The 23911-nt window shown below is 64.0% G+C and overlaps 2 protein-coding genes across 3 annotated transcripts in view; both read left to right on the plus strand.

Moving 5' to 3' along the window:
* The first annotated feature begins 1121 nt into the window (after positions 1 to 1121).
* On the plus strand, positions 1122 to 14020 carry HOOK2 (hook microtubule tethering protein 2). 2 transcript variants are annotated; one of them, XM_086871327.1, is made up of 20 exons: positions 1122 to 1201; positions 2121 to 2206; positions 2309 to 2381; positions 5733 to 5783; positions 5894 to 6026; positions 6140 to 6207; positions 7035 to 7097; positions 7191 to 7277; positions 8815 to 8963; positions 9038 to 9178; positions 10863 to 11175; positions 12073 to 12160; positions 12316 to 12379; positions 12463 to 12531; positions 12648 to 12696; positions 12844 to 12875; positions 12961 to 13031; positions 13230 to 13378; positions 13488 to 13559; positions 13642 to 14020. In XM_086871327.1, exons 1-20 carry the CDS (start codon positions 1160 to 1162, stop codon positions 13780 to 13782), a joined length of 1941 nt encoding a protein of 646 aa, XP_086727453.1. In that variant the 5' UTR covers positions 1122 to 1159; the 3' UTR covers positions 13783 to 14020. The 2 variants fall into 2 exon arrangements, with proteins under 2 accessions (XP_086727453.1, XP_086727454.1); XM_086871328.1 differs by having other exon boundaries at positions 7218 to 7277.
* Positions 14021 to 15951: 1931 nt separating this feature from the next.
* PDE4A (phosphodiesterase 4A) overlaps positions 15952 to 23911 on the plus strand; it is a 41763-nt gene continuing 33803 nt past the window's right edge. The window contains exons 1-3 of the mRNA XM_086871270.1: positions 15952 to 16125; positions 17850 to 17944; positions 20029 to 20353. Coding sequence (XP_086727396.1) covers positions 15983 to 16125; positions 17850 to 17944; positions 20029 to 20353 — 563 coding nt within the window. The 5' untranslated portion in view covers positions 15952 to 15982. The remainder of the gene's footprint in view (positions 16126 to 17849; positions 17945 to 20028; positions 20354 to 23911) is intronic.

Here is a 23911-nt window from a genome sequence, read left to right on the forward strand (position 1 = left end):
CCCACCCCCAGGGGACCCTCAGGTGAGCCCCCCGAGGGGGGAGGGGCACAGGTGAGGGGGACCCGCGACATTGTGGGGGCAGGGGGGGATTTGGGGGGGTCCTGGGGGAGGTTCTGGGGGGTCTTTTTGGTCCCCCCCCGCCCCAAAGTGACTTTCGGGGGCCCCAACGGCCTCAACCGTCAGCGGGGTTTCAATCTGGGGGGGCCCCGGATGTCCGGGGGGGAGGGCCCGGGGTGATCCAGGGTCATACTGGGAGCACTGGGAGGGTGCTGGGGCCATACTGGGAGCACTGGGAGGGTGCTGGGGCCATACTGGGAGCACTGGGAGGGTGCTGGGGCCATACTGGGAGCACTGGGAGGGTGCTGGGGCCATGCTGGGGGCACTGGGAGGGTGCTGGGGCCATACTGGGAGCACTGGGAGGGTGCTGGGGCCATACTGGGAGCACTGGGAGGGTGCTGGGGCCATACTGGGAGCACTGGGAGGGTGCTGGGGCCATACTGGGGGGGACTTGGGCCTATACTGGGAGCACTGGGATGTCCCCAGGACCGTGCTGGGAGCACTGGGGGGGACTCCAGCTACAACTGGGAGCACTGGGATGCCCCCAGACCCATACTGGGGGTTCCGGGGCCATACTGGGAACACTGGGGGGGGAGGAGGAGTGGGGGTGAGGGGGGGTCCGGCCACCGCCGGCCCCCGCGAGGCCATCGGGTTCAGCGCTGACGCAGCGCGGGCGTCGCCGCCGCTGCCCCGCGGCGAGAACGGCCCGGCTTGACCCTCCCCGAGCCGGCGGGGCCCGACGGGCGCGGCCGCGGGGGCGGCGGGACGCGGCCATGAGTCACCGGCGGGGCCGTGAGGGCGGCGGGGAAGGAGCGAGCGGGGCCGCTCTGGACGCGACTCTATGGCCTTGGAGGACTCGATGCGGTTCCAACCGGGGCGGGTCCGCCAGGGGGCGGGGCCAGCGGGCGTGGCCGCTCTGTCCGCGTCTCTGTGGTGCGGGGTGCCGGAAGTGGGCGTGGCCGGAAATGAGCGGGTGTGGCCCGCAGGTGCGGCCGCTCTAGGTGCGACTCTATGGTCGGCGGGGAGGTGTGGCGGGCAGGGGGCGGGGCGCAGGTGCGGCCGCTCTGGGCGCGGCTCGGTGCCCCTGGAGGACCGGCCGGACATGGCGGCGGGGCGGGACGCGTGTGGGGCGCTGCTCACCTGGGTAAGGGGGGGTCGCGACCACCACCTCCCCCTCCCGCCGTGCTCGGGGATCCACACGGGGTTGGACAGGGAGAGCCCCACCCCCTTCCCGGGACCCCCGGGGGATTCCGGTGGCTTCGGGAACTTTCGTCCCCTCAGGGCACCTGTAACTCCTTCTCAGGGCCTGTAACTCCCCCTCCCCCCAGGGCACCTGTGACCCCCCCCCCAGGGTCCTGTAACCTCCCCCCCCAGGCCTTGTGACCCCCCTCAGACCCTGTGACCCCCCCCAGGGCACCTGTGACCCCCCCAGGGCACCTGTGACCCCCCCATAACCCCTCTGACCCCCCCCAGGGCACCTGTGACCCCCCCCATAACCCCTCTGACCCCCCCAGGGCATCTGTGACCCCCCCCATAACCCCTCTGACCCCCCCCAGGGCACCTGTGACCCCCCCCATAACCCCTCTGACCCCCCCCAGGGCACCTGTGACCCCCCCAGGACCCTCTGACCCCCCCCATAACCCCTCTGGCCCCCCCATAACCCCTCTGACCCCCCCTAGGGCACCTGTGACCCCCCCAGGAGCATCTGACCCCCCCCCAGGACCCTCTGACACCCCCATAACCCCTCTGACCCCCCCGTTGACCTTTGACCCCCCCCGTTGACCTTTGACCCCCCCGTTGACCTTTGACCCCCCCCAGTAACGTGTCCGCTCCCCCGTGCCCCTCCCCCCCGCCCTTTGCCCCCCACCAAAATTTTAGGGGCCCTGAGGGGGGGGATGGGATGTGACCCCCTACCCCTCTCTGCACCCCCCCAAATGAGTCTGGGGGGGTCAATTTGGGGGTTTCCAGGTGCACCGGGGTTTTTGGGGTGCTGTGCCCCCCCCAGGGGGTGGAATTTGGGGGGGTTTTGGGGTTTTTTTGGACACTTTTCCCCCCCCCCCCAGCTGCAGACCTTTGACCCCCCCTCGCCGTGCGCGGCCCCCCCAGATTTGGCCAGCGGGGTCACCCTGGCTCACGTCCTGCACAAAATGTGAGTGGTTTATTTGGGGTGGGGGGGTCCCCCAAACCTCCCAGACCACCCCCCACACACCCAAAAACAAGAGAGGCTGATTTTGGGGACCCCCCCCCCCAGAGATTCCTCCTGGTTCGATGAGACGTGGCTGGGTCAGATCCGGGACGACCCCGAGGGCAACGCTCGGATCAAGGTTTTTGGGGTGGGGGGCTCATGTTTTGGGGTGGGGGGCTCGTGTTTTGGGGTGGGATGGGGGTTTTTGGGGTGGGGGGCTCGTGTTTTGGGGTGGGGGGCTCGTGTTTTCGGGTGGGGGGCTCGTGTTTTGGGGTGGGATGGGGGTTTTTGGGGTGGGGGGCTCATGTTTTGGGGTGGGATGGGGGTTTTTGGGGTGGGGGGCTCGTGTTTTGGGGTGGGATGGGGGTTTTTGGGGTGGGGGGCTTGTGTTTTGGGGTGTGATGGGGGTTTTTGGGGTGGGGGGCTCGTGTTTTGGGGTGGGGGGCTCATGTTTTGGGGTGGGGGGCTCGTGTTTTGGGGTGGGGGGCTCGTGTTTTGGGGTGGGATGGGGGTTTTTGGGGTGGGGGGCTCGTGTTTTGGGGTGGGGGGCTCATGTTTTGGGGTGGGGGGCTCGTGTTTTGGGGTGGGGGGCTCGTGTTTTGGGGTGGGGGGCTCGTGTTTTGGGGTGTGATGGGGGTTTTTGGGGTGGGGGGCTCGTGTTTTGGGGTGTGATGGGGGTTTTTGGGGTGGGGGCTCATGTTTTGGGGTGGGGGGCTCGTGTTTTGGGGTGGGGGGCTCGTGTTTTGGGGTGGGGGGCTCGTGTTTTGGGGTGGGGGCTCATGTTTTGGGGTGGGGGGCTCGTGTTTTGGGGTGGGGGGCTCGTGTTTTGGGGTGGGGGGCTCGTGTTTTGGGGTGGGATGGGGGTTTTTGGAGTAGGGGGCTCGTGTTTTGGGGTGGGATGGGGGTTTTTGGGGTGGGGGCTCATGTTTTGGGGTGGGGGGCTCGTGTTTTGGGGTGGGGGGCTCGTGTTTTGGGGTGGGGGCTCATGTTTTGGGGTGGGGGGCTCGTGTTTTGGGGTGGGGGGCTCGTGTTTTGGGGTGGGGGGCTCGTGTTTTGGGGTGGAGGGCTCGTGTTTTGGGGTGGGGGGCTCATGTTTTGGGGTGTGATGGGGGTTTTTGGGGTGGGGGGCTCGTGTTTTGGGGTGGGATGGGGGTTTTTGGGGTGGGGGCTCATGTTTTGGGGTGGGGGGCTCGTGTTTTGGGGTGGGGGGCTCATGTTTTGGGGTGGGATGGGGGTTTTTGGGGTGGGGGGCTCGTGTTTTGGGGTGGGATGGGGGTTTTTGGAGTAGGGGGCTCGTGTTTTGGGGTGTGATGGGGGTTTTTGGGGTGGGGGCTCATGTTTTGGGGTGGGGGGCTCGTGTTTTGGGGTGGGGGGCTCGTGTTTTGGGGTGGGGGCTCATGTTTTGGGGTGGGGGGCTCGTGTTTTGGGGTGGGGGGCTCGTGTTTTGGGGTGGGGGGCTCGTGTTTTGGGGTGGGGGCTCATGTTTTGGGGTGGGGGGCTCGTGTTTTGGGGTGGGGGGCTCGTGTTTTGGGGTGGGGGGCTCGTGTTTTGGGGTGGAGGGCTCGTGTTTTGGGGTGGGGGGCTCATGTTTTGGGGTGTGATGGGGGTTTTTGGGGTGGGGGGCTCGTGTTTTGGGGTGGGATGGGGGTTTTTGGGGTGGGGGCTCATGTTTTGGGGTGGGGGGCTCGTGTTTTGGGGTGGGGGGCTCGTGTTTTGGGGTGGGATGGGGGTTTTTGGGGTGGGCGGAGTGTGGGGGTCGTTATGGGGGTGGGGCTGGTTTTAAGGGGGGGGTTCGTTTTTGTGGGGTTGTTTTTTGGGGGGAGATGTTTTTGGGAAAGGGTTTTGGGGTTCTGATTTTGGGGAAGGGGTTTTGGGGTCCTGGTTTTGGGGTCTTGCTTTTTGGGGAAGGGGTTTTGGGTTCCTGGATTTTGGGGAAGGGGTTTTGGGGTCCTGGTTTTGGGGTCCTGGATTCAGGGAAGGGATTTTGGGGTCCTGGTTTTGGGGTCTTGCTTTTTGGGGAAGGGGTTTTGGGGTCCTGGATTTTGGGGAAGGGGTTTTGGGGTCCTGGTTTTGGGGTCCTGGATTCAGGGAAGGGATTTTGGGGTCCTGGTTTTGGGGTCCTGGATTTTGAGGAAGGGGTTTTGGGGGTCCTGGTTTTGGGGAAGATGTTTTTGGGAAGGGATTTGTGGTTGTGATTTTGGGGAATGGATTTGGGGGTCCTGGATTCAGGGAAGGGATTTTTTGGGGTCCTGGTTTTGGGGTCTTGGTTTTTGGGAAAGGGTTTGGGGTTCTCTTTTTAGGAGGAGATGTTTTTGGGAAGGGGTTTTGGGGTCCTGGTTTTGGGAAGGGATTTTGGGGGTCCTGGTTTGGGGGAAGATGTTTTTGGGAAGGAATTTTGTGGGGGAGATGTTTTTGGGAAGGGATTTGGGGGTCCTGGATTCAGGGAAGGGATTTGGGGGTCCTGGTTTTGGGGGGTGATGTTTTTGGGAAGGGATTTTGGGAGGAGATGTTTTTGGGATGGGATTTGGGGTTCTGATTTTGGGATGGGATTTTGGGGGTCCTGGTTTTTGGGGAAGGGATTTTGGGGGGAAGATGTTTTTGGGGTTCTGATTTTGGGAAGGGATTTTGGGGGGAAGATGTTTTTGGGAGAGGATTTGGGGTCCTGATTTTGGGAAGGGATTTTGGGAGGGGATGTTTTTGGGATGGGATTTGGGGTTCTGATTTCGGGAAGGGATTTTGGGGGGAAGATGTTTTTGGGGTTCTGATTTTGGGAAGGGATTTTGGGGGTCCTGGTTTTGGGGTTCTGATTTTGGGGGGAAGATGTTTTTGGGATGGGATTTGGGGTTCTGATTTTGGGAAGGGATTTTGGGGGTCCTGGTTTTGGGGTTCTGATTTTGGGGGGAAGATGTTTTTGGGTTGGGATTTGGGGTCCTGGTTTTGGGAAGGGATTTTGGGGGGAAGATGTTTTTGGGATGGGATTTGGGGTTCTGATTTTGGGATGGGATTTAGGGTTCTGATTTTGGGGGGAAGATGTTTTTGGGATGGGATTTGGGGTTCTGATTTTGGGAAGGGATTTTGGGGGTCCTGGTTTTGGGGAAGATGTTTTTGGGATGGGATTTGGGGTCCTGATTTTGGGAAGGGATTTTGGGGATCCTGGTTTTGGGGTTCTGATTTTGGGGGGAAGATGTTTTTGGGATGGGATTTGGGGTTCTGATTTTGGGAAGGGATTTTGGGAGGAGATGCTTTTGGGATGGAATTTGGGGTTCTGATTTCGGGGTCACTTTTGGGGAGGGATTTTGGGGATCTTTTCGGTGGGAGGCCTCTGGTGGAAGTTGACCTTTGCGGTGAAACCTTCGGGGTACGGCCGTTAGGGGGGTTTATTTTTTGGGGGGAGAGCCCATTTTGGGGTCCCCAACGACCACAGCAGCGGGGTGACAGCCGAATTCGGGGTTTTTTTGGGAGGGGTCCCACCTCATTCCCCCCTCCCCAGGTGAACAACCTCCGCAAGGTGCTGCAGAGCGTCCTGGAGTACTGGCAGGACGTGAGTCCCCCCCGCCAAAAAAAAATCAAACTTGGGGGTTCCCTTGGGGATTTGAGGGGTGGGATTTCAGGGGGAGGGGGGCTTTAACAGCCCCCTCCCCAAAACACAAGGTGCTGGGCCAGGCCGTGGAGGAGCGGCACGTGCCGGACGTGGCGCCGGCGGCCCAGTACGGCGACCCCGAGCAACTGGGCAAACTGGTGCGGCTGGTGCTGGGCTGCGCCGTCAGCTGCCAGCAGCGGGAAGGTGGGTCCCAGTTGATTTTTTTGGGGGGTGGGGGGCTCACGGGGAGTGGGATCCCCCCCCCCCCCAAAAAAACACCCCCTGAGCCCCTCCCAAAATCTCCCCCCGCCCGGCAGAGCACATCCAGCGCATCATGACGCTGGAGGAGGAGGTGCAGCACGAGGTGATGGCGGCCATCCAGGAGGTGGGGGCACCCCCTGGAGGGGTTTTGGGGGTCCTGGAGGGTTTTTGGGGGGTCTCTGGGTGGCGGTGGGGGGGTTGTGAAGGGTTTTTGGGGGGGGTTTTGGGGGTCCTGAAAGGTTTTTGGGGTGTCCTTGGGTGGTGCTGAGGGTCCTGAAGGGTTTTTGGGGGGGGTGCTGGGGGGTTTTGGGGGGTTCTGAAGGGTTTTTGGGGGGTTCCTGGGTGGTTTTGGGGGTCATGAAGGGTTTTTTGGGGGGTCACTGGGTGGTTTTGGGGGTCCTGAAGGGTTTTTGGGGGGGGTCCCTGAGTGGTGGTGGGGGATTGTGAAGGGTTTTTGGGGGGGTCATTGGGTGGTTTTGGGGGTCCTGGAGGGTTTTTGGGGGTCCTGGAGGATTTTTGGGGGTCCTGAAGGGTTTTTGGGGGGTCCCTGAGTGGTGCTGAGGGTCCTGGAGGGTTTTTGGTGCAGCCTGGGGGGTGTTAGGGGTCCTGAAGGGTTTTTAGGGGGGTTCTGAAGGCTTTTTGGGGGTCCCTGGGTGGTGTTTGGGGTCCTGAAGGGTTTTTGGGGGGGGTCACTGGGGGTTTTGGGGGTCCTGAAGGGTTTTTTGGGGGGTCCCTGTGTGGTTTTGGGGGTCCCCGAGGTTGGTTTGGGGCTCTCCTGTCGCTGTGGGTTGGATTTGGGGAGGGCTTTGGCGCCCCTTGGTTATGACCACAGACCTTGGAGGGTCTCGAGGGAATTTTGGGGACCCCCTGGGGTTATTGGGGGGGCCTGAAACCCCCCCTGAGCCCCCCTCCCCTCAACAACCCCCAAATTTCTCCCTCCCTTTTTGGCAGCTCTTGGATCCGGAGCCATCGGAGCCGATGGCGGCCGAGACCTACGGGAACTTCGACACTCAGGTGTGGGGTGGCAGATTTTGGGGTGCCTCAGGGGAATTTGGGGGTGCCTGGGGGGTGGTCCCTGACACCCCCCCGTGTCGTCCCCCCCCCCAGTCTCGCCGTTATTATTTCCTGAGCCAGGAGCCCCCCGAGGAGGCCGGGGGGGGTTCGGGGCAGCGCTGCCAGGAGCTGGAGCAGCAGGTGAGCGCCTGGAATCACCCGCTGGGGCTGGGGGGTCCCCAAATCCTGCGGCCCCCCCGACTCAATTCCCACCTGAGGGAGAGCGGGGGGGGGGATTCTGCTGGTTCTGCAGCACCTGGGAGGGATCCTGAGCACCTGGGACCCCCCAAATCCCTGGTGTTGGGGTAAAAACCCCCAAAATTGAATGGGAAAGGGTCTTTGAGGGGTTTATGTGAGGAGGGGGATCCTGAGCACCTGGGATCCCCCCAAATCCCTCGTGTTGGGTTAAAAACCCCCAAAATTTAAAGGGAAAGGGTCTTGGAGGGGTTCATGTGAGGAGGGGGATCCTGAGCACCTGGGACCCCCCAAATCCCTCGTGTTGGGGTAAAAACCCCCAAAATTGAATGGGAAAGGGTCTTTGAGGGGTTCATGAGAGGAGGGGGAGTACCTGGGAAGGATCTGAACACCTGGGACCCCCCCAAATCCCTGGTGTTGGGTTAAAAACCCCAAAATTTAACAGAAAAGGGTCTTGGAGGGGTTCATGTGAAGAGGGGGAGCACCTGGGAGGGATCTGAACACCTGGGATCCCCCAAATCCCTCGTGTTGGGTTAAAAACCCCCAAAACATAATGGGAAAAGATTTTTGAGGGGTTCATGTGATGAGGGGGAGCACCAGGAGAGGAATCCCACACACCTGAGCCCCCCAAATCCCTGGTGTTGGGTTAAAAACCCCCAGAATTTAACAGAAAAGGGTCTTTGAGGGGTTCATGTGAGGAGGGGGAGCACCTGGGAGGGGAATCCCACACACCTGAGCCCCCCAAATCCCTGGTGTTGGGTTAAAAACCCCAAAATTGAATGGGAAAGGGTCTTTGAGGGGTTCATGTGAGGAGGGGGAGCACCTGGGAAGGATATGAACACCTGGGACCCCCCCAAATCCCTCGTGTTGGGTTAAAAAACCCCAAAATTTAACAGAAAAGGGTCATGGAGGGGTTCATGTGAAGAAGGGGAGCACCTGGGAGGGATCCTGAACACCTGCGCCCCTCTTACACACCTGGGACCCCCCCAAATCCCTCGTGTTGGGTTAAAAACCCCCAGAATTTAACAGAAAAGGGTGTTTGAGGGGTTCATGTGAGGAGGGGGAGCACCTGGGAAGGATCTGAACACCTGAGCCCCCCGAATCCTTCATGTTGGGTTAAAACCCCCCAGAATTTAACGGTAAAGGGTCTTGGAGGGGTTCATGTGAAGAGGGGGAGCACCTGGGAGGGGAATCCCACACACCTGAGCCCCCCAAATCCCTGGTGTTGGGCTAAAAACCCCCAAAATTTAACAGAAAAGGGTCTTGGAGGGGTTCATGTGAAGAGGGGGAGCACCTGGGAGGGATCCTGAACACCTGGGCCCCTCTTACACACCTGGATTCCCCCAAAAATCCCTCGTGCTGGGCTAAAAACCCCACAAAATTTAACAGAAAAGGGTCTTTGAGGGGTTCACGTGAGGAGGGGGAGCACCTGGGAGGGGAATCCCGCCCACCTGGGCCCCTCCCGCCCACCTGGGCGCCGCAGGTGGCCACGCTCCTGGAGGAGAAGGGACACCTGGCCGCCGAGAACCGGGCGCTGCGGGAGCAGCTCGAGTCCGACGCCGCCGGCGCCGCCGCCAAGAAGCTGCTGCGGCTGCAGACGCAGGTGGAGGAGCTGCAGGAGGAGAATTACAGGTGAGAAGTCGCCCTCCTGGGTCCCCCCCCTCACCTGTGGGTCTCACCTGAGGGCGAGGGGGGTCTCGTGGCAGGTTGGAGAGCGGCAAGGAGGAGCTGCGGGCGCGCTGCTCGCGGCTGGAGCAGGAGGCGCGGGGGCTGCAGGTGCGGGCGCAGGAGCTGAGCGGGCTGGCAGGGGAGGCACGGGCGCTGCGAGAAGAGATGGACCTGCTCAGGTGAGCTGAGATACCTGTCCAGGTGGGCTGGGGAACCTGTCCAGGTGGGCTGGGGCACCTGCTCAGGTGAGCTGAGATACCTGTCCAGGTGGGCTGGGGCACCTGTCCAGGTGGGCTGGGGAACCTGTCCAGGTGGGCTGGGGCACCTGCTCAGGTGAGCTGAGATACCTGTCCAGGTGGGCTGGGGAACCTGTCCAGGTGGGCTGGGGTACCTGTCCAGGTGAGTTGAGATACCTGTCCAGGTGGGCTGGGGAACCTGTCCAGGTGGGCTGGGGCACCTGCTCAGGTGAGCTGAGATACCTGTCCAGGTGGGCTGGGGAACCTGTCCAGGTGGGCTGGGGAACCTGTCCAGGTGGGCTGGGGTATTTGCTCAGGTGAGGTGGGGCACCTGCTCAGGTGGGCTGAGATACCTGTCCAGGTGGGCTGGGGAGCCTGTCCAGGTGGGCTGGGGTATCTGCTCAGGTGAGCTGAGATACCTGTCCAGGTGGGCTGGGGAGCCTGTCCAGGTGGGCTGGGGTATCTGCTCAGGTGAGCTGAGATACCTGTCCAGGTGAGCTGGGGTATTTACTCAGGTGAGGTGGGATATCTGCTCAGGTGAGCTGGGTACCTGCTCAGGTGGGCTGAGGTACCTGCTCAGGTGAGCTGGGGAACCTGTCCAGGTGGGCTGGGGCACCTGCTCAGGTGAGCTGAGGTATCTGCTCAGCTGAGCCAGGGGTTGCTCCCACCAGCACCACCACCCCAGAGCCGTCCCCGCGCTCGCGTTCTCACTCAGGTGCGTCCCCTACCTGCACTCACCTGCGTCCCCTACCTGCGCTCACCTCCATCCCCTACCTGCACTCACCTGCGTCCCCTACCTGCACTCACCTGCATCCCCTACCTGCGCTCAGGTGTCCCCTACCTGCGCTCACCTCCATCCCCTACCTGCGCTCAGGTGCTCCCTACGCGCGCTCACCTGCGTCCCCTACCTGCACTCAGGTGTCCCCTACCTGCACTCACTTGCATCCCCTACCTGCGCTCAGGTGTCCCCTACCTGCGCTCACCTCCATCCCCTACCTGCACTCACCTGCGTCCCCTACCTGCGCTCACCTGTGTCCCCTACCTGCGCTCAGGTGTCCCCTACCTGCGCTCACCTCCATCCCCTACCTGCGCTCACCTGCGTCCCCTACCTGCGCTCAGGTGTCCCCTACCTGTGCTCACCTGCATCCCCTACCTGCACTCACCTCCATCCCCTACCTGCGCTCACCTGCGTGCCCTACCTGCACTCACCTGCGTCCCCTACCTGCACTCACCTGCATCCCCTACCTGCGCTCAGGTGTCCCCTACCTGCGCTCACCTCCATCTCCTACCTGCGCTCAGGTGTCCCCTACCTGCGCTCACCTCCATCCCCTACCTGCGCTCAGGTGCTCCCTACGCGCGCTCACCTGCGTCCCCTACCTGCACTCAGGTGTCCCCTACCTGCACTCAGGTGTCCCCTACCTGCGCTCAGGTGTCCCCTACCTGCACTCACCTGCGTCCCCTACCTGCACTCACCTGCGTCCCCTACCCGCACTCACCTGCGTCCCCTACCCGCACTCACCTGCGTCCCCTACCTGCGCTCAGGTGTCCCCTACCTGCGCTCAGGTGTCCCCTACCTGCGCTCAGGTGTCCCCTACCTGCGCTCACCTGCGTCCCCTCTGCTCCCCAGGGCGTCGTCGGCGCGGGCGGGGCGGCTGGAGGCGGCGGTGGCCGCGTACCGGGGCCGGGCGGCGGCGGCGGGGGAGCTGCGGCGCTGGGTGCGGGCGCTGGAGGAGCGGCACGCCGCCCAGGTGCGCCGCGCCGCTCACCTGCAGCAGCAGCTGGGGCGGGCGCAGGCCGGCTGCGCGCAGCTGGAGGCCGCCCGCAGGCAGGTGGAGGAGCTGAGCGGGCGGCAGGCCGAGGCGGCGCTGAGGGCCGAGAGGTGGCACCTGGAGCTGCGGCACCTGCAGGAGCGATTCGAGGCACTGAGCCAGGAGAAGGAGGTGGGTGAGGGCGGGGGAGGCGCCCCGAGCGCACCTGGGGACTCACCTGGGGATGCACCTGGGGGACTCACCTGGGGACTCACCTGGGGTCTCACCTGGGGACTCACCTGGGGACTCACCTGGGGACTCACCTGGGGACTCACCTGGGGACTCACCTGGGGACTCGCCTGGGGACTCACCTGGGGATGCACCTGGGGGACTCACCTGGGGACTCACCTGGGGGACTCACCTGGGGTCTCACCTGGGGACTCACCTGGGGACTCGCCTGGGGACTCACCTGGGGACTCACCTGGGGGACTCATCTGGGGACTCACCTGGGGACGCACCTGGGGACTCACCTGGGGACTCACCTGGGGACTCACCTGGGGGACTCACCTGGGGTCTCACCTGGGGACTCACCTGGGGACTCGCCTGGGGACTCACCTGGGGACTCGCCTGGGGACTCGCCTGGGGACTCACCTGGGGACGCACCTGGGGACTCACCTGGGGGACTCACCTGGGGTCTCACCTGGGGGACTCACCTGGGGGACTCACCTGGGGACTCACCTGGGGACTCACCTGGGGACTCACCTGGGGACTCGCCTGGGGACTCACCTGGGGACGCACCTGGGGACGCACCTGGGGACTCACCTGGGGGACGCACCTGGGGACTCACCTGGGGACTCACCTGGGGACTCACCTGGAGACTCACCTGGGAACTCACCTGGGGACTCACCTGGGGACTCACCTGGGGACTCACCTGGGGACTCACCTGGGGACGCACCTGGGGACTCACCTGGGGACGCACCTGGGAACTCACCTGGGGACGCGCCTGGGGACGCACCTGGGGACGCACCTGGGGACTCACCTGGGGACTCACCTGGGGACTCACCTGAGCGCTCGGTGCCGTCCCCGCAGCGGCTGCTGGAGGAGCGGGACGCGCTGCGCGAGGCCAACGAGGAGCTGCGCTGCGTGCAGGTGCAGCAGAGCTACCTGAGCCAGGCAGGTGAGCCCTCCCTGAGAGCTGACAGAACACCTGGGCAGGTGGGAACCATCTCCTGGTCCTGGTAGCGGACACCTGGGAACCCCGGCTGTGGGCTGCGGGGTTTGGGCTGTCACAAAGGGTGACAATTTTGGGACGTAATCCAATTTTTACCGCAGGGCTGGAGGGGGGCCCGGCCCCTCCCCAGAATTTGGCGGCCGAAATCCTTCCCGCGGAGCTCAGGTGAGTCCGGGCAGGTGTCCAAAAACATGGGGGGGGGGGGGGTCCCCAATTTTTTGTGGGGTCCCTAACGGCGTCCCCGGCAGGGACACGGTGACGCGGCTGCGGCGGGAGAACCGACAGCTGCGGCTGCAGCGGGACCAGCTCTGGCACAGGTGGGGGAATTTTGAGGAGGGGGTGTTAGGGGGGTCTTCAAAACCCCCCTAAGACCCCCCCCCCCCCAAATCCCTAAGGAGCCCCCCAATCCTTAACTCCCCCCCTGCACCCACAGACTGGAGGCCGCAGAGCCTCGGGCAGCGCAGGGGAGGCCGCGGGAGGAGGTGAGTGGGGGGAGATTTTGGGGTGGGGGTCTCTCCACACCAAAGGGGGGTCCCCGGTTCGCTGCGAGGGTCTCGGTGTTTTGGGGGGGGGGGCCACGTTTTATTTGGGGCACCTCAGGCCTCATCTCTTTGTCGCTTCCCCCTCAGCTGTCGCTGCCGGAGGAGACCCCCGAGGATCTGTGAGTTTTGGGGGGTCGGGGAGGGGGGAATTTGGGGAGCCCCCCCATAACATCCCCAACCTGTGGCCACCCCCTGCTCCCCCAGGGATGAGCTGCCGGAGGGAGAGGAGGAGGAGGAGGAGGAAGAGGAAGAGCTGGAGCCCTCCAGGGTCCCGAGTGGGTATCAGAATTTGGGGAGAGGGGAAAATTGAGGGGGGGTCTGGGGGGTACCCCAGATTGGGGGTGGTATGGAGATCCTGAGGGGTGATGTTTGGAGAGAGGGGGCAGGAGATGGCCCGTGCCTCAGTTTCCCCATGAAGATTGGGGGTTTGGGGGGTCCCTCCTGCCTAACCTCCCTTTTCGTTCCCCCTACAGGATCAGGATTTAGAGGTTCGCTGAGTTTGCCCCCACAAAAGCCCCCAGTTTCCCCCGGGGACCCCCCTGGCACTGCCCCCTTGGCCCCCGTCCTGCAGCTCCTCCGCAACCAACTGCAGGAGAAGGACGCGCTGATCCGGCACCTGGAGGTGAGCTTTAAATCCACGAAGGAATTTGGGGAGGGGGTCCCGGTGTGTGTGTGTGTGTGTGTGGGGGTCTCCCTCTCCAGCTGAACCCCCCCAAACACACACCCCACAGAACGACTGGGAGCGCAGCCGGGCGCAGCGCGAGCGCGAGGAGCGGCTGCTGGTCACCGCCTGGTACAACATGGTGAGTCAGGGGGGGCCCACGGGGATGGAGACCCCCGGGACCCCCTCCCCAGGACCCCCAGTAACCCCCGCTGTCCCCTCAGGGCCTGGCCCTACAGCGGCAGGAAGGAGGGACGGCGTCTCGGGGCCTGTCCAGCGGCGCTCAGTCCTTCCTGGCCCAGCAGCGCTTGGCCACGGTGGCCCGGCGAGCGCGGACCCCTCACGGCCGGGCTCCCCCCAGCTGAGGAGGGTGGGGGTCCCCCAAACACCCCCGGACCACCGGGGGTCCCCCTCACTCTGGGCTGGTCCCATTTCAGACGCTACAAACCCGCGCTCCCCACCTTGTTTTGGGGGGGGGCCTGGACCTTGCCACCCTACCTCATTTTGGGGGGCTTTTAGCACTTCTATTTTTGTAGCTGATTTCAGGGGGGGTCTTGTGTGTGTTACCCCCATAAAATCTTCTAATAAAGCCTCAGGACTCAGCGCTGGAGGTTTGTTATGGGAATACTGGGGGTCTGAGCTGTGGGTTCGAGGTGTTTTGGGTCCCTCTGACTTAAACCGTGGGGTCGGTGCTAGGGTAGAGGTGGGTGGGGGTGAGCACCCTACAAATTACTTAGATTTTGTCCTTTTCCCCTCATGTTTCCTTCCCTTTTCCCCTCATGTTTCCTTCCCTTTTCCCCTCATGTTTTCCGGCTCTTTTTCCCCTCACGGTTTCCCGCTCTTTTCCCCTCACGTTTCCCGCTCTTTTTCCCCTCACGTTTCCCGCTCTTTTTCCCCTCACATTTCCCACCCTTTTCCCCTCACATTTCCCACCCTTTTCCCCTCACGTTTCCCACCCTTTTCCCCTCATGTTTCCTGCTTTTTCCCTTCACATTCCCATTATTTTTCCCCTCATGTTTCCCGCTCTTTTTCCCTCACGTTTCCCACTCTTTTTCCCCTCACTTCTTCCCCTCATGTTTCCTGCTTTTCCCCCTCATGTTCCCTCTCTTTTTCCCCTCACGTTTCCTGCTGATTTTCCCCTCACGTTTCCCGCTCTTTTTCCCCTGACATTTTCTCGCTCTTTTTCCCCTCACGTTTTCCTGCTCTTTTTCCCTTCACATTCCTGTTCTTTTTCCCTTCACGTTTCCCGTTCTTCTTCCCCTCACGTTTTCCTTCTCTTTTTTCCCCTCACATTTTCCCGCTCTTTTTCCCCTCAGGTTTTCTGCCCATTCCCCCTCACATTTCCCACCCTTTTCCCCTCGCATTTCCCACCCTTTTCACCTCAACTTTTCCTGGCCTTTTCCCACCATGCAGGCAACAACAATAAAAAGGGTTTTTTCTCTCCGCTTAAACATCTTTTCTCCTCAAAAACTTGGTGCTTTCGGCCTGGACTGGAGAGGGACTGCGGCGGGACCGGGATATCACAGGAGGCTCCAGGATGCGCTTTTGGGATTGCCAGACAAGATTTAGAGACGCTGCGAGGGTTTTGAGGGCGTTCATTGCATTGTAAGGGCGCTGCCATGGGTTTGAAGGCTCTGAAGGGGGAGGTTAAAGGGGCGATTAAAGAGTTTTGGGCCGTGTTGGGTACATCAGCGTCCAGCGCCGCCGCCGCCGCTCCGTAGTGTCCGCCACTCTACCGTAAAGCGCCGCCGCCGCTCTGGCCACACTGCCGTAAAGCACCGCCACCGCCCCGTAGTGTCCGCCACTCTACCGTAAAGCGCCGCCGCCGCTCTGGCCACACTGCCGTAAAGCACCGCCGCCGCTCCCTAGTGTCCGCCACTCTACCGTAAAGCGCCGCCGCCGCTCTGGCCACACTGCCGCAAAGCGCCGGTGCACCGGGACCCCGCCGGTCCCCGATTTTCGGGGTCCGGTTGAAGGAAATCTCAATTTTCCCGTGATTTCAGGGGCGTCCCTGGACGGGGAATCCCAATTTCCCGTTATTTTCGGGTTTAAACGGAAGAGAAAACACGTTTAAAATGAGGGCGACCCCCCGTTTTCATCCCCTTAAGGGTTAAAATGAGGAGAAATCCCTTTTTCCCCTCATTTTTTAAGAGTTTAAATCGAAATAAAACCTTTTACGGGCCATTTTCGGACTTTAACCGAGGGAAACCCTTCTTTTTAAACGGAAATAAATGTCCAAAAATCGCTTCTTTTGAGGGAAAAAAAATCCACGGGTGAGGGAATTGAGGAAGAAATTCAATTTTATTGCATTTTTATTGGGTTAAAATGAGGCGGAATCCTCCATTTTCAGCTTTAAATTGAGGAGAAATTCCCTTTTTCCGTCATTTCGGGGGTTTCGATTGGGGGTCCCCCCCTTTATCCGTCCCGGGGGGTCGGGTGAGGGGGGGGTACCGGGGGTACCGGGGGTACCGGGGGTACCGGGGGGGGACACCGGGGGGCTCCCGGTGCGGGGCTGGGAGGAGGCGCCGCCTTTCCGCCGCTCCCACCGGGGACAGAGGCGGGAGGATGGCGGGGAGCGGCGGGGTACCGGGATGGTACCGGGATCGGTACCGGGATCGGTACCGGGAGTGGAACCGGGATCGGTACCGGGAGTGGAACCGGGAGTGGAACCGGGAATGGCACCGGAAACGGCTCCGGGAGGCGGCCAGGTACGGGGATGGTACCGGGATCGGTACCGGGAATGGTACCGGGAGTGGAACCGGGAGGCGGCGGTACGGGAATGGTACCGAGATCGGTACCGGGATCGGTACCGGGAATGGAACCGGGAGTGGAACCGGGTGTGGAACCGGGAGGCGGCGGGGTACGGGAATGGGACCGGGAATGGTACCGGGAATGGAACCGGGATCGGTAGCGGGAATGGCACCGGGAATGGTACCGGGAACGGAACCGGGAATGGCACCGGGAACGGCTCCGGGATTGGTACCAGGAATGGTACCGGGAATGGCACCGGGAACGGGTCCGGGAGGCGGCGGTACGGGAATGGTACCGGGAATGGAACCGGGAATGGTACCGGGAATGGAACCGGGAATGGTACCGGGAGGCGGCGGTACGGGGATGGTACCGAGATCGGTACCGGGAATGGAACCGGGAATGGAACCGGGTGTGGAACCGGGAATGGAACCGGGAGGCGGCGGTACGGGGATGGTACCGGGATCGGTACCGGGAATGGGACCGGGAATGGAACCGGGAGTGGAACCGGGAATGGGACCGGGAACGGAACCGGGAACGGCTCCGGGAGGCGGCCGGGTACGGGGATGGTACCGGGAATGGTACCGGGATCGGTACCGGGAATGGAACCGGGAACGGCTCCGGGAATGGCACCGGGAACGGAACCGGGAGGCGGCGGGGTACGGGAATGGGACCGGGAACGGCTCCGGGATCGGTACCGGTACCGGGAGACGGGGCCGGGGCCGGTTCGGGCTGGCAGCTGCCGTCCCCGCCGCGTTTCCGCCGCTGTCACCGGGCGCTCCCGCCGGCACCGGGGCCGCTCCCTCCGGGGGGCTCGGGAACGGCACCGGAACCGGGTCCCGCCCCCCCCCGCGGCTCCCGGTGCTGCCCGGGCGGAACCGCGGGATCTCCGGGATGCGGAGCGGGGCGATTTCGGCTCCGGCGGTGCCGGTACCGGTACCGGGGAAGGATCGCGGTACCGGCACCGGAACCGGGGAAGGATCGCGGTGCCGGTACCGGTACCGGGGAAGGATCGCGGTGGCGATACCGGTACCGGGGAAGGATCGCGGTGCCGGTACCGGTACCGGGGAAGGATCGCGGTGGCGATACCGGTACCGGGGAAGGATCGCGGTGCCGGTACCGGTACCAGGGAAGGATTCTGGTGCCAATACCGGTACCGGGGAAGGATCGCGGTGCCGGTACCGGTACCGGGGAAGGATTGTGCTGCCGATACCGGTACCGGGGAAGGATTGCGGTGCCGATACCGGTACCGGGGAAGGATCGCGGTGCCGGTACCGGTACCGGGGAAGGATTCTGGTGCCGGTACCGGTACCGGGGAAGGATCGCGGTGCCGATACCGGTACCGGGGAAGGATCGCGGTGCCGGTACCGGTACCGGGGAAGGATTCTGGTGCCAATACCGGTACCGGGGAAGGATCGTGGTGCCGGTACCGGTACCGGGGAAGGATTCTGGTGCCGGTACCGGTACCGGGGAAGGATCGCGGTGCCGGTACCGTGACCGGCGATCCCACGGGATGCGATGCCGCGGTTTCCATGGCAACCCGTACCGGGAGCAGCCCCGGGGTGGCGAGCGGGGCTCTCGGGGCGCTCCGAGCCCACCGGGAGCGTGTCGGGGCTCGGAACCGGTACCGGGGGGTTCCCGGGGGGGTCTCCGCACTCCCCCTCACCCTCATCTCCCCCCGCAGGTCCCGCAGCCCCCCCGGGATTTCCGGGGGTGCCCGGAGCACCGGGACCCCACGTGAGGAGGAACCGGAGCAGCGCGGCCGGGCCCGGGCCGCAGGTGAGGGGCAGCGGGGGGGTCCCGAGGGGAGGGGTCCTGTCGTGACAGAGCCGTGACAGAGCCGTGACAGAGCCGTGACAGAGCCGTGAGACCCCGGTGACATCCCGGTGACACCCCTGTGCTCTCCCGGTGACATCCCGGTGACACCCCGGTGAAATCCCGGTGACATCCCGGTGACATGCCGGTGACATCCCGGTGACATCCCGGTGACATCCCGGTGACATCCCGGTGACACCCCGGTGACATCCCGGTGACATCCCCGGTGCTCTCCTGGTGACATCCCGGTGACATCCCGGTGATATCCCGGTGACATCCCGGTCACATCCCGGTGACATCCCGGTGACATCCCTGTGATATACCGGTGCTCTCCCGGTAACACCCCAGTGATATCCCGGTGACATCCCAGTGACATCCCGTTGACATCCCGGTGACATCCCAGTGACACCCCGGTGACATCCGGGTGACATCCCCGGTGACATCCTGGTGACATCCCGGTGACACCCCGGTGACACCCCGGTGACACCCCGGTGACATCCCGGTGCTCTCCTGGTGACATCCCAGTGACATCTCGGTGACATCCCCGGTGCTCTCCTGGTGACATCCCGGTGACACCCCAGTGACATCCCGGTGACATCCCGGTGACATCCCGGTGATATCCCGGTGACATCCCGGTGAAATCCCCGGTGACATCCCGGTGACATGCCGGTGACATCCCGGTGACATCCCGGTGACATCCCGGTGATATCCCGGTGACATCCCGGTGAAATCCCCGGTGCTCTCCTGGTGACATCCCGGTGACATCCCGGTGACACCCCGGTGACATCCCGGTGACATCCCGGTGATATCCCAGTGCTCTCCTGGTGACATCCCAGTGATATCCCGGTGACATCCCCGGTGACATCCCGGTGACATCCCGGTGACATCCCAGTGATATCCCGGTGACATCCCCGGTGACATCCCGGTGACATCCCGGTGACACCCCGGTGACATCCCCGGTGACACCCCGGTGACACCCCGGTGACATCCCGGTGAAATCCCCGGTGACATCCCGGTGACACCCCGGTGCTCTCCCGGTGACACCCCGGTGACATCCCGGTGACATCCCCGGTGCTCTCCTGGTGACATCCCGGTGACATCCCGGTGACATCCCCGGTGACACCCCAGTGACATCCCGGTGACACCCCGGTTCTATCCGGGATTTGGGGGGATTTTGGGGTATTTTGGGACGCTTTGGGGGGGGTCCAGGATGATTTTGGGGTGCTCTGGGTGGTCCAGGGGGATTTTGGGCCGCTTTTGGGGGGTCCAGGGGGATTTTGGGGTGCTCTGGGTGGTCCAGGATGATTTTGGGGGATTTTGGGAGGTCCAGGGTGATTTTGGGGTGCTCTGGGTGGTCCAGGGTGATTTTGGGGTGCTTTGGGGTGGTCCAGGATGATTTTGGGGCGCTTTGGGGTGGTCCAGGGTGATTTTGGGGCCCAAATCTTCCATGGGGTCCGTGCTGTGCTGAGTCTGGGGGGGTCCCTTACACCCCCCAACCCCAATTTGGGGTCTGGGGGCGCAGGAGGGGGGACCCCTAAATGTGGAGGGGGGCGGGGGGGGGGGATCCCCACCAGGGGGGATTTGGGGAGGGGGCGTCCTCGCCGCGCGGAGACATTCGGGGGGGGTGGGGAAATCCCCCCGCCCCCGGTGAGGGGGAAGATCCGGGATCCCCGTTCCGGGAATGGCGGGGGCGGGATCCCCGGTAACCGGGGGGTGGGCGGGGGGCTCCGCCGTGACTCTGCGTGGGGAGGGGGTCCCGGGGCGGAGCCGTTCCGGGGGCGGGGGAGGTCCCGGGGCGGGGGGAGGCGCCGAGCCGGGTGCGGAGGCGGCACCGGCGGCACCGGCACCGGCGGTACCGGCGGTACCGGGAGATTCTTCCCCGGTTCTTTCCAACCGGTTGCGCGGGGCCATGAGGAGCCCGGTACCGGGAGGAGCCGCTGCCGGTACCGGGGGTCGCTAAGGAGAGACTCCGGAACCGGCACCGGCGGGGGTGGGGGGGGGGGGGTGGGGGGTGGGGGAGGCTCCGGGACCGGCTCCGGTACCGCCAGCGGCGGGGGCGGCTGCGGTTCCGGATCTCCGCTTCCCCCCGGTACCGGGGATGATGGAGCCGGTACCGGGCTCCAGGAAGAGCCTGTCGCTGTCGCTGCCGGTGCCCCGGGAGGGTCCGGGCCCCCTGCGCCCCCCTCAGCACCTCTGGCGCCAGCCCCGAACCCCGATCCGCATCCGCCACCGCGGCTTCTCCGACACCGACCGGCACCGGCACCGGCCCATGGAGCGGGCGGACGCCGTGGACACCGGGGACCGGCCCGGGCTGCGCAGTGCCCGCATGTCCTGGCCCTCCTCCCTCCACGGGACCCCCGCTACCGGCAAGCGGTAGGTGACGGCGGCGAGACCCCCCCCCCCCGGTTCCCCCCGGTTCCCCCCAGCGTCATCCCCCGGTACCGGCACCGGAGGTGGAGCCTCTCCCCCTCAGCGTCCTCTTGGGACCGGGATTGGAGGCGGGACCCCCTCCCCCGGTACCGGTGCCGGGATTGGGGGCACCCCCAAAAAATCCCGTCCTGCTGCTGGAGGTACCGGGAGCCCCCCGTCCTCATCCCGGTACCGGGAGCCCCCCGTCCTCATCCCGGTACCGGTACCGGGAGCCCCCCATCCTCTTCCCGGTTCCGGGAGCCCCCCGTCCTCATCCCGGTACCGGTACCGGGAGCCCCCCGTCCTCATCCCGGTACCGGTACCGGGAGCCCCCCGTCCTCATCCCGGTACCGGGAGCCCCCCGTCCTCATCCCGGTACCGGTACCGGGAGCCCCCCGTCCTCATCCCGGTACCGGGAGCCCCCCGTCCTCATCCCGGTACCGGTACCGGGAGCCCCCCGTCCTCATCCCGGTACCGGTACCGGGACCCCCCGTCCTCTTCCCGGTACCGGGAGCCCCCCGTCCTCATCCCGGTACCGGGAGCCCCCCGTCCTCATCCCGGTACCGGTACCGGGAGCCCCCCGTCCTCTTCCCGGTACCGGGAGCCCCCCGTCCTCATCCCGGTACCGGTACCGGGAGCCCCCGTCCTCATCCCGGTACCGGGAGCCCCCCGTTCTCATCCCGGTACCGGGACCCCCCGTCCTCATCCCGGTACCGGTACCGGGAGCCCCCGTCCTCATCCCGGTTCCGGTACCGGGAGCCCCCCGTCCTCATCCCGGTACCGGTACCGGGAGCCCCCCGTCCTCATCCCGGTACCGGTACCGGGAGCCCCCCGTCCTCATCCCGGTACCGGTACCGGGAGCCCCCCGTCCTCTTCCCGGTACCGGGAGCCCCCCGTCCTCATCCCGGTACCGGTACCGGGAGCCCCCCGTCCTCTTCCCGGTACCGGGAGCCCCCCGTCCTCACCCCGGTACCGGTACCGGGAGCCCCCCAGCACCCCCAGAACCGGAGCCGGGGGTCCCCCACCCCAACCAGCTCCGCTCCGGGGTGATCCCGGTGCTGCTCCCCGCTGGGACCCTGGGGACACCGGGATCTGCCGGGATCCGGGAGATCTGCCGGGATCTGCCGAGATCCGGCATCTGCCGGGATCTGGGAGACTGGGATCTACTGGGATCCAGGAGATCGGGATCTGCCGGGATCTGCCGGGATCCAGGAGATCTGCCGGGATCTGCCGGGATCTACCAGGATCCAGGAGATTGGGATCTGCCGGGATCTGGGAGACTGGGATCTGCTGGGATCCAGGAGATCGGGATCTGCCGGGATCTGCCGGGATCCGGGAGAGAGATCAGGATCTGCCGGGATCCGCGATCTACCGGGATCCACCGAGATCCGGGAGATTGGGATCTGCCGGGATCTGCTGGGATCCGGGAGAGAGATCAGGATCTGCCAGGATCCAAGAGATTGGGATCTGCTGGGATCCAGGAGATCGGGATATTCCAGGATCCAAGAGATTGGGATCTGCTGGGATCCAGGAGATCGGGATATTCCAGGATCCAAGAGATTGGGATCTGCTGGGATCCAGGAGATCGGGATCTGCTGGGATCCAGGAGACCGGGATATTCCAGGATCCGAGAGATCCGGATCTGCCGGGATCCGGGATCTACTGGGATCCAGGAGAGAGATCGGGATCTGCCGGGATCCAGGAGTCTGGGATCTGCCGGGATCCAGGAGACCGGGATCTGCCGGGATCTGCCGGGATCCGGGATCTACTGGGATCCAGGAGAGAGATCGGGATCTACTGGGATCCAGGAGTCTGGGATCTGCCGGGATCCAGGAGTCTGGGATCTGCCGGGATCCAGGAGATCTGCCGGGATCTGCCGGGATCCAGGAGTCTGGGATCTGCCGGGATCTGCCGGGATCTGCCGGGATCCGGGATCTGCCGGGTTTGGGGCGGGGGGCTGCGACCCCCTCCCCTCCCCCAAAGGATCCATCTGGCTCTCCCCGATCCCTTCTGGGAAGATTTTTTTGGGGAAAAACGAGTCGGGATCGCTCCGCGTCCTTCCGCCGGCCCCGGCTTCCTTAGGGCCGTTAATTAATTGGTGCGTTAATTAATCGGTGCGTTAATTAATCGGTGCGTTAATTAATTGGTGCGTTAATTAATCGGTGCGTTAATTGATGCGCAGGAGGCTCAGCAGATGGTGGCGGGAAGTGGGGGGTGGTGATTTCCTTCCTCCTCCTCTTCCTCCTCCTCCTCTTCCTCCCTTCCCCGTGGGTGGCTGGAATCCCCCGCGGGGGGACCCCCTAAAGCCCCCCAAAATCCGGGGGGATCCCCCCCAAACCCCCCCAAATCCGGGGGATCCCCCCCAAACCCCCCAAATCCGGGGGGATCCCATCCAAACCCCCCCAAATCCGGGGGGATCCCCCCCAAAGCCCCCAAATCCGGGGGGATCCCATCCAAACCCCCCCCAAAACCCCCCCAAATCCGGGAAATCCCATCCAAACCCCCCCCAAAACCCCCCCAAATCGGGGGGGATCCCATCCAAACCCCCAAAAATCCGGAGGATCCCATCCAAACCCCTCCAAACCCCCCCAAATCCGGGGGGATCCCATCCAAACCCCCCCAAATCCGGAGGGATCCCATCCAAACCCCTCCAAATCCGGGGGGATCCCATCCAAACCCCCCCAAATCCGGGGGGATCCCCTCCAAACCCCGCCAAAATCCGGGGGATCCCCTCCAAACCCCGCCAAATCCAGGGGATTCCCCCCAAACCCCCCAAATCCGGGGGAATCCCATCCAAACCCCGCCAAAATCCGGGGGGATCCCCTCCAAACCCCCCCAAATCCGGGGGGATCCCATCCAAACCCCCCCCAAATCCGGGGGATCCCATCCAAACCCCCCCCAAATCCGGGGGATCCCATCCAAACCCCCCCCAAATCCGGGGGATCCCCCCCAAACCCCCCAAATCCGGGGGATCCCATCCAAACCCCCCAAATCCGGGGGGATCCCCCCCAAACCCCCCAAATCCGGGGGGATCCCATCCAAACCCCCCCCAAATCCGGGGGGATCCCCCCCAAACCCCCCAAATCCGGGGGAATCCCATCCAAACCCCGCCAAAATCCGGGGGGATCCCCTCCAAACCCCCCCCAAATCCGGGGGGATCCCATCCAAACCCCCCCCCAAACCCCCCAAATCCGGGGGGATCCCATCCAAACCCCCCGAATCCGGGGGGATCCCATCCAAACCCCCCCAAATCCGGGGGGATCCCCCCCAAACCCCCCAAATCCAGGGGGATCCCATCCAAACCCCCCCAAATCCGGGGGGATCCCATCCAAACCCCCCCAAATCCGGGGGATCCCATTCCCCTGCGACCCCCGCCCCAAACCCCCCCAAATCCGGGGGATCCCATTCAAACCCCCCCCCAAACCCCCCCCAAATCCGGGGGGATCCCATCCAAACCCCCCCCAAATCCGGGGGGAATCCCATCCAAACCCCCCAAATCCGGGGGGATCCCATCCCCCCCTG

The sequence above is a fragment of the Cyanistes caeruleus genome, chromosome 35 (assembly GCF_971803275.1).
Source record: "Cyanistes caeruleus chromosome 35, bCyaCae1.hap1.1, whole genome shotgun sequence".
Lineage (NCBI taxonomy): Eukaryota > Metazoa > Chordata > Aves > Passeriformes > Paridae > Cyanistes > Cyanistes caeruleus.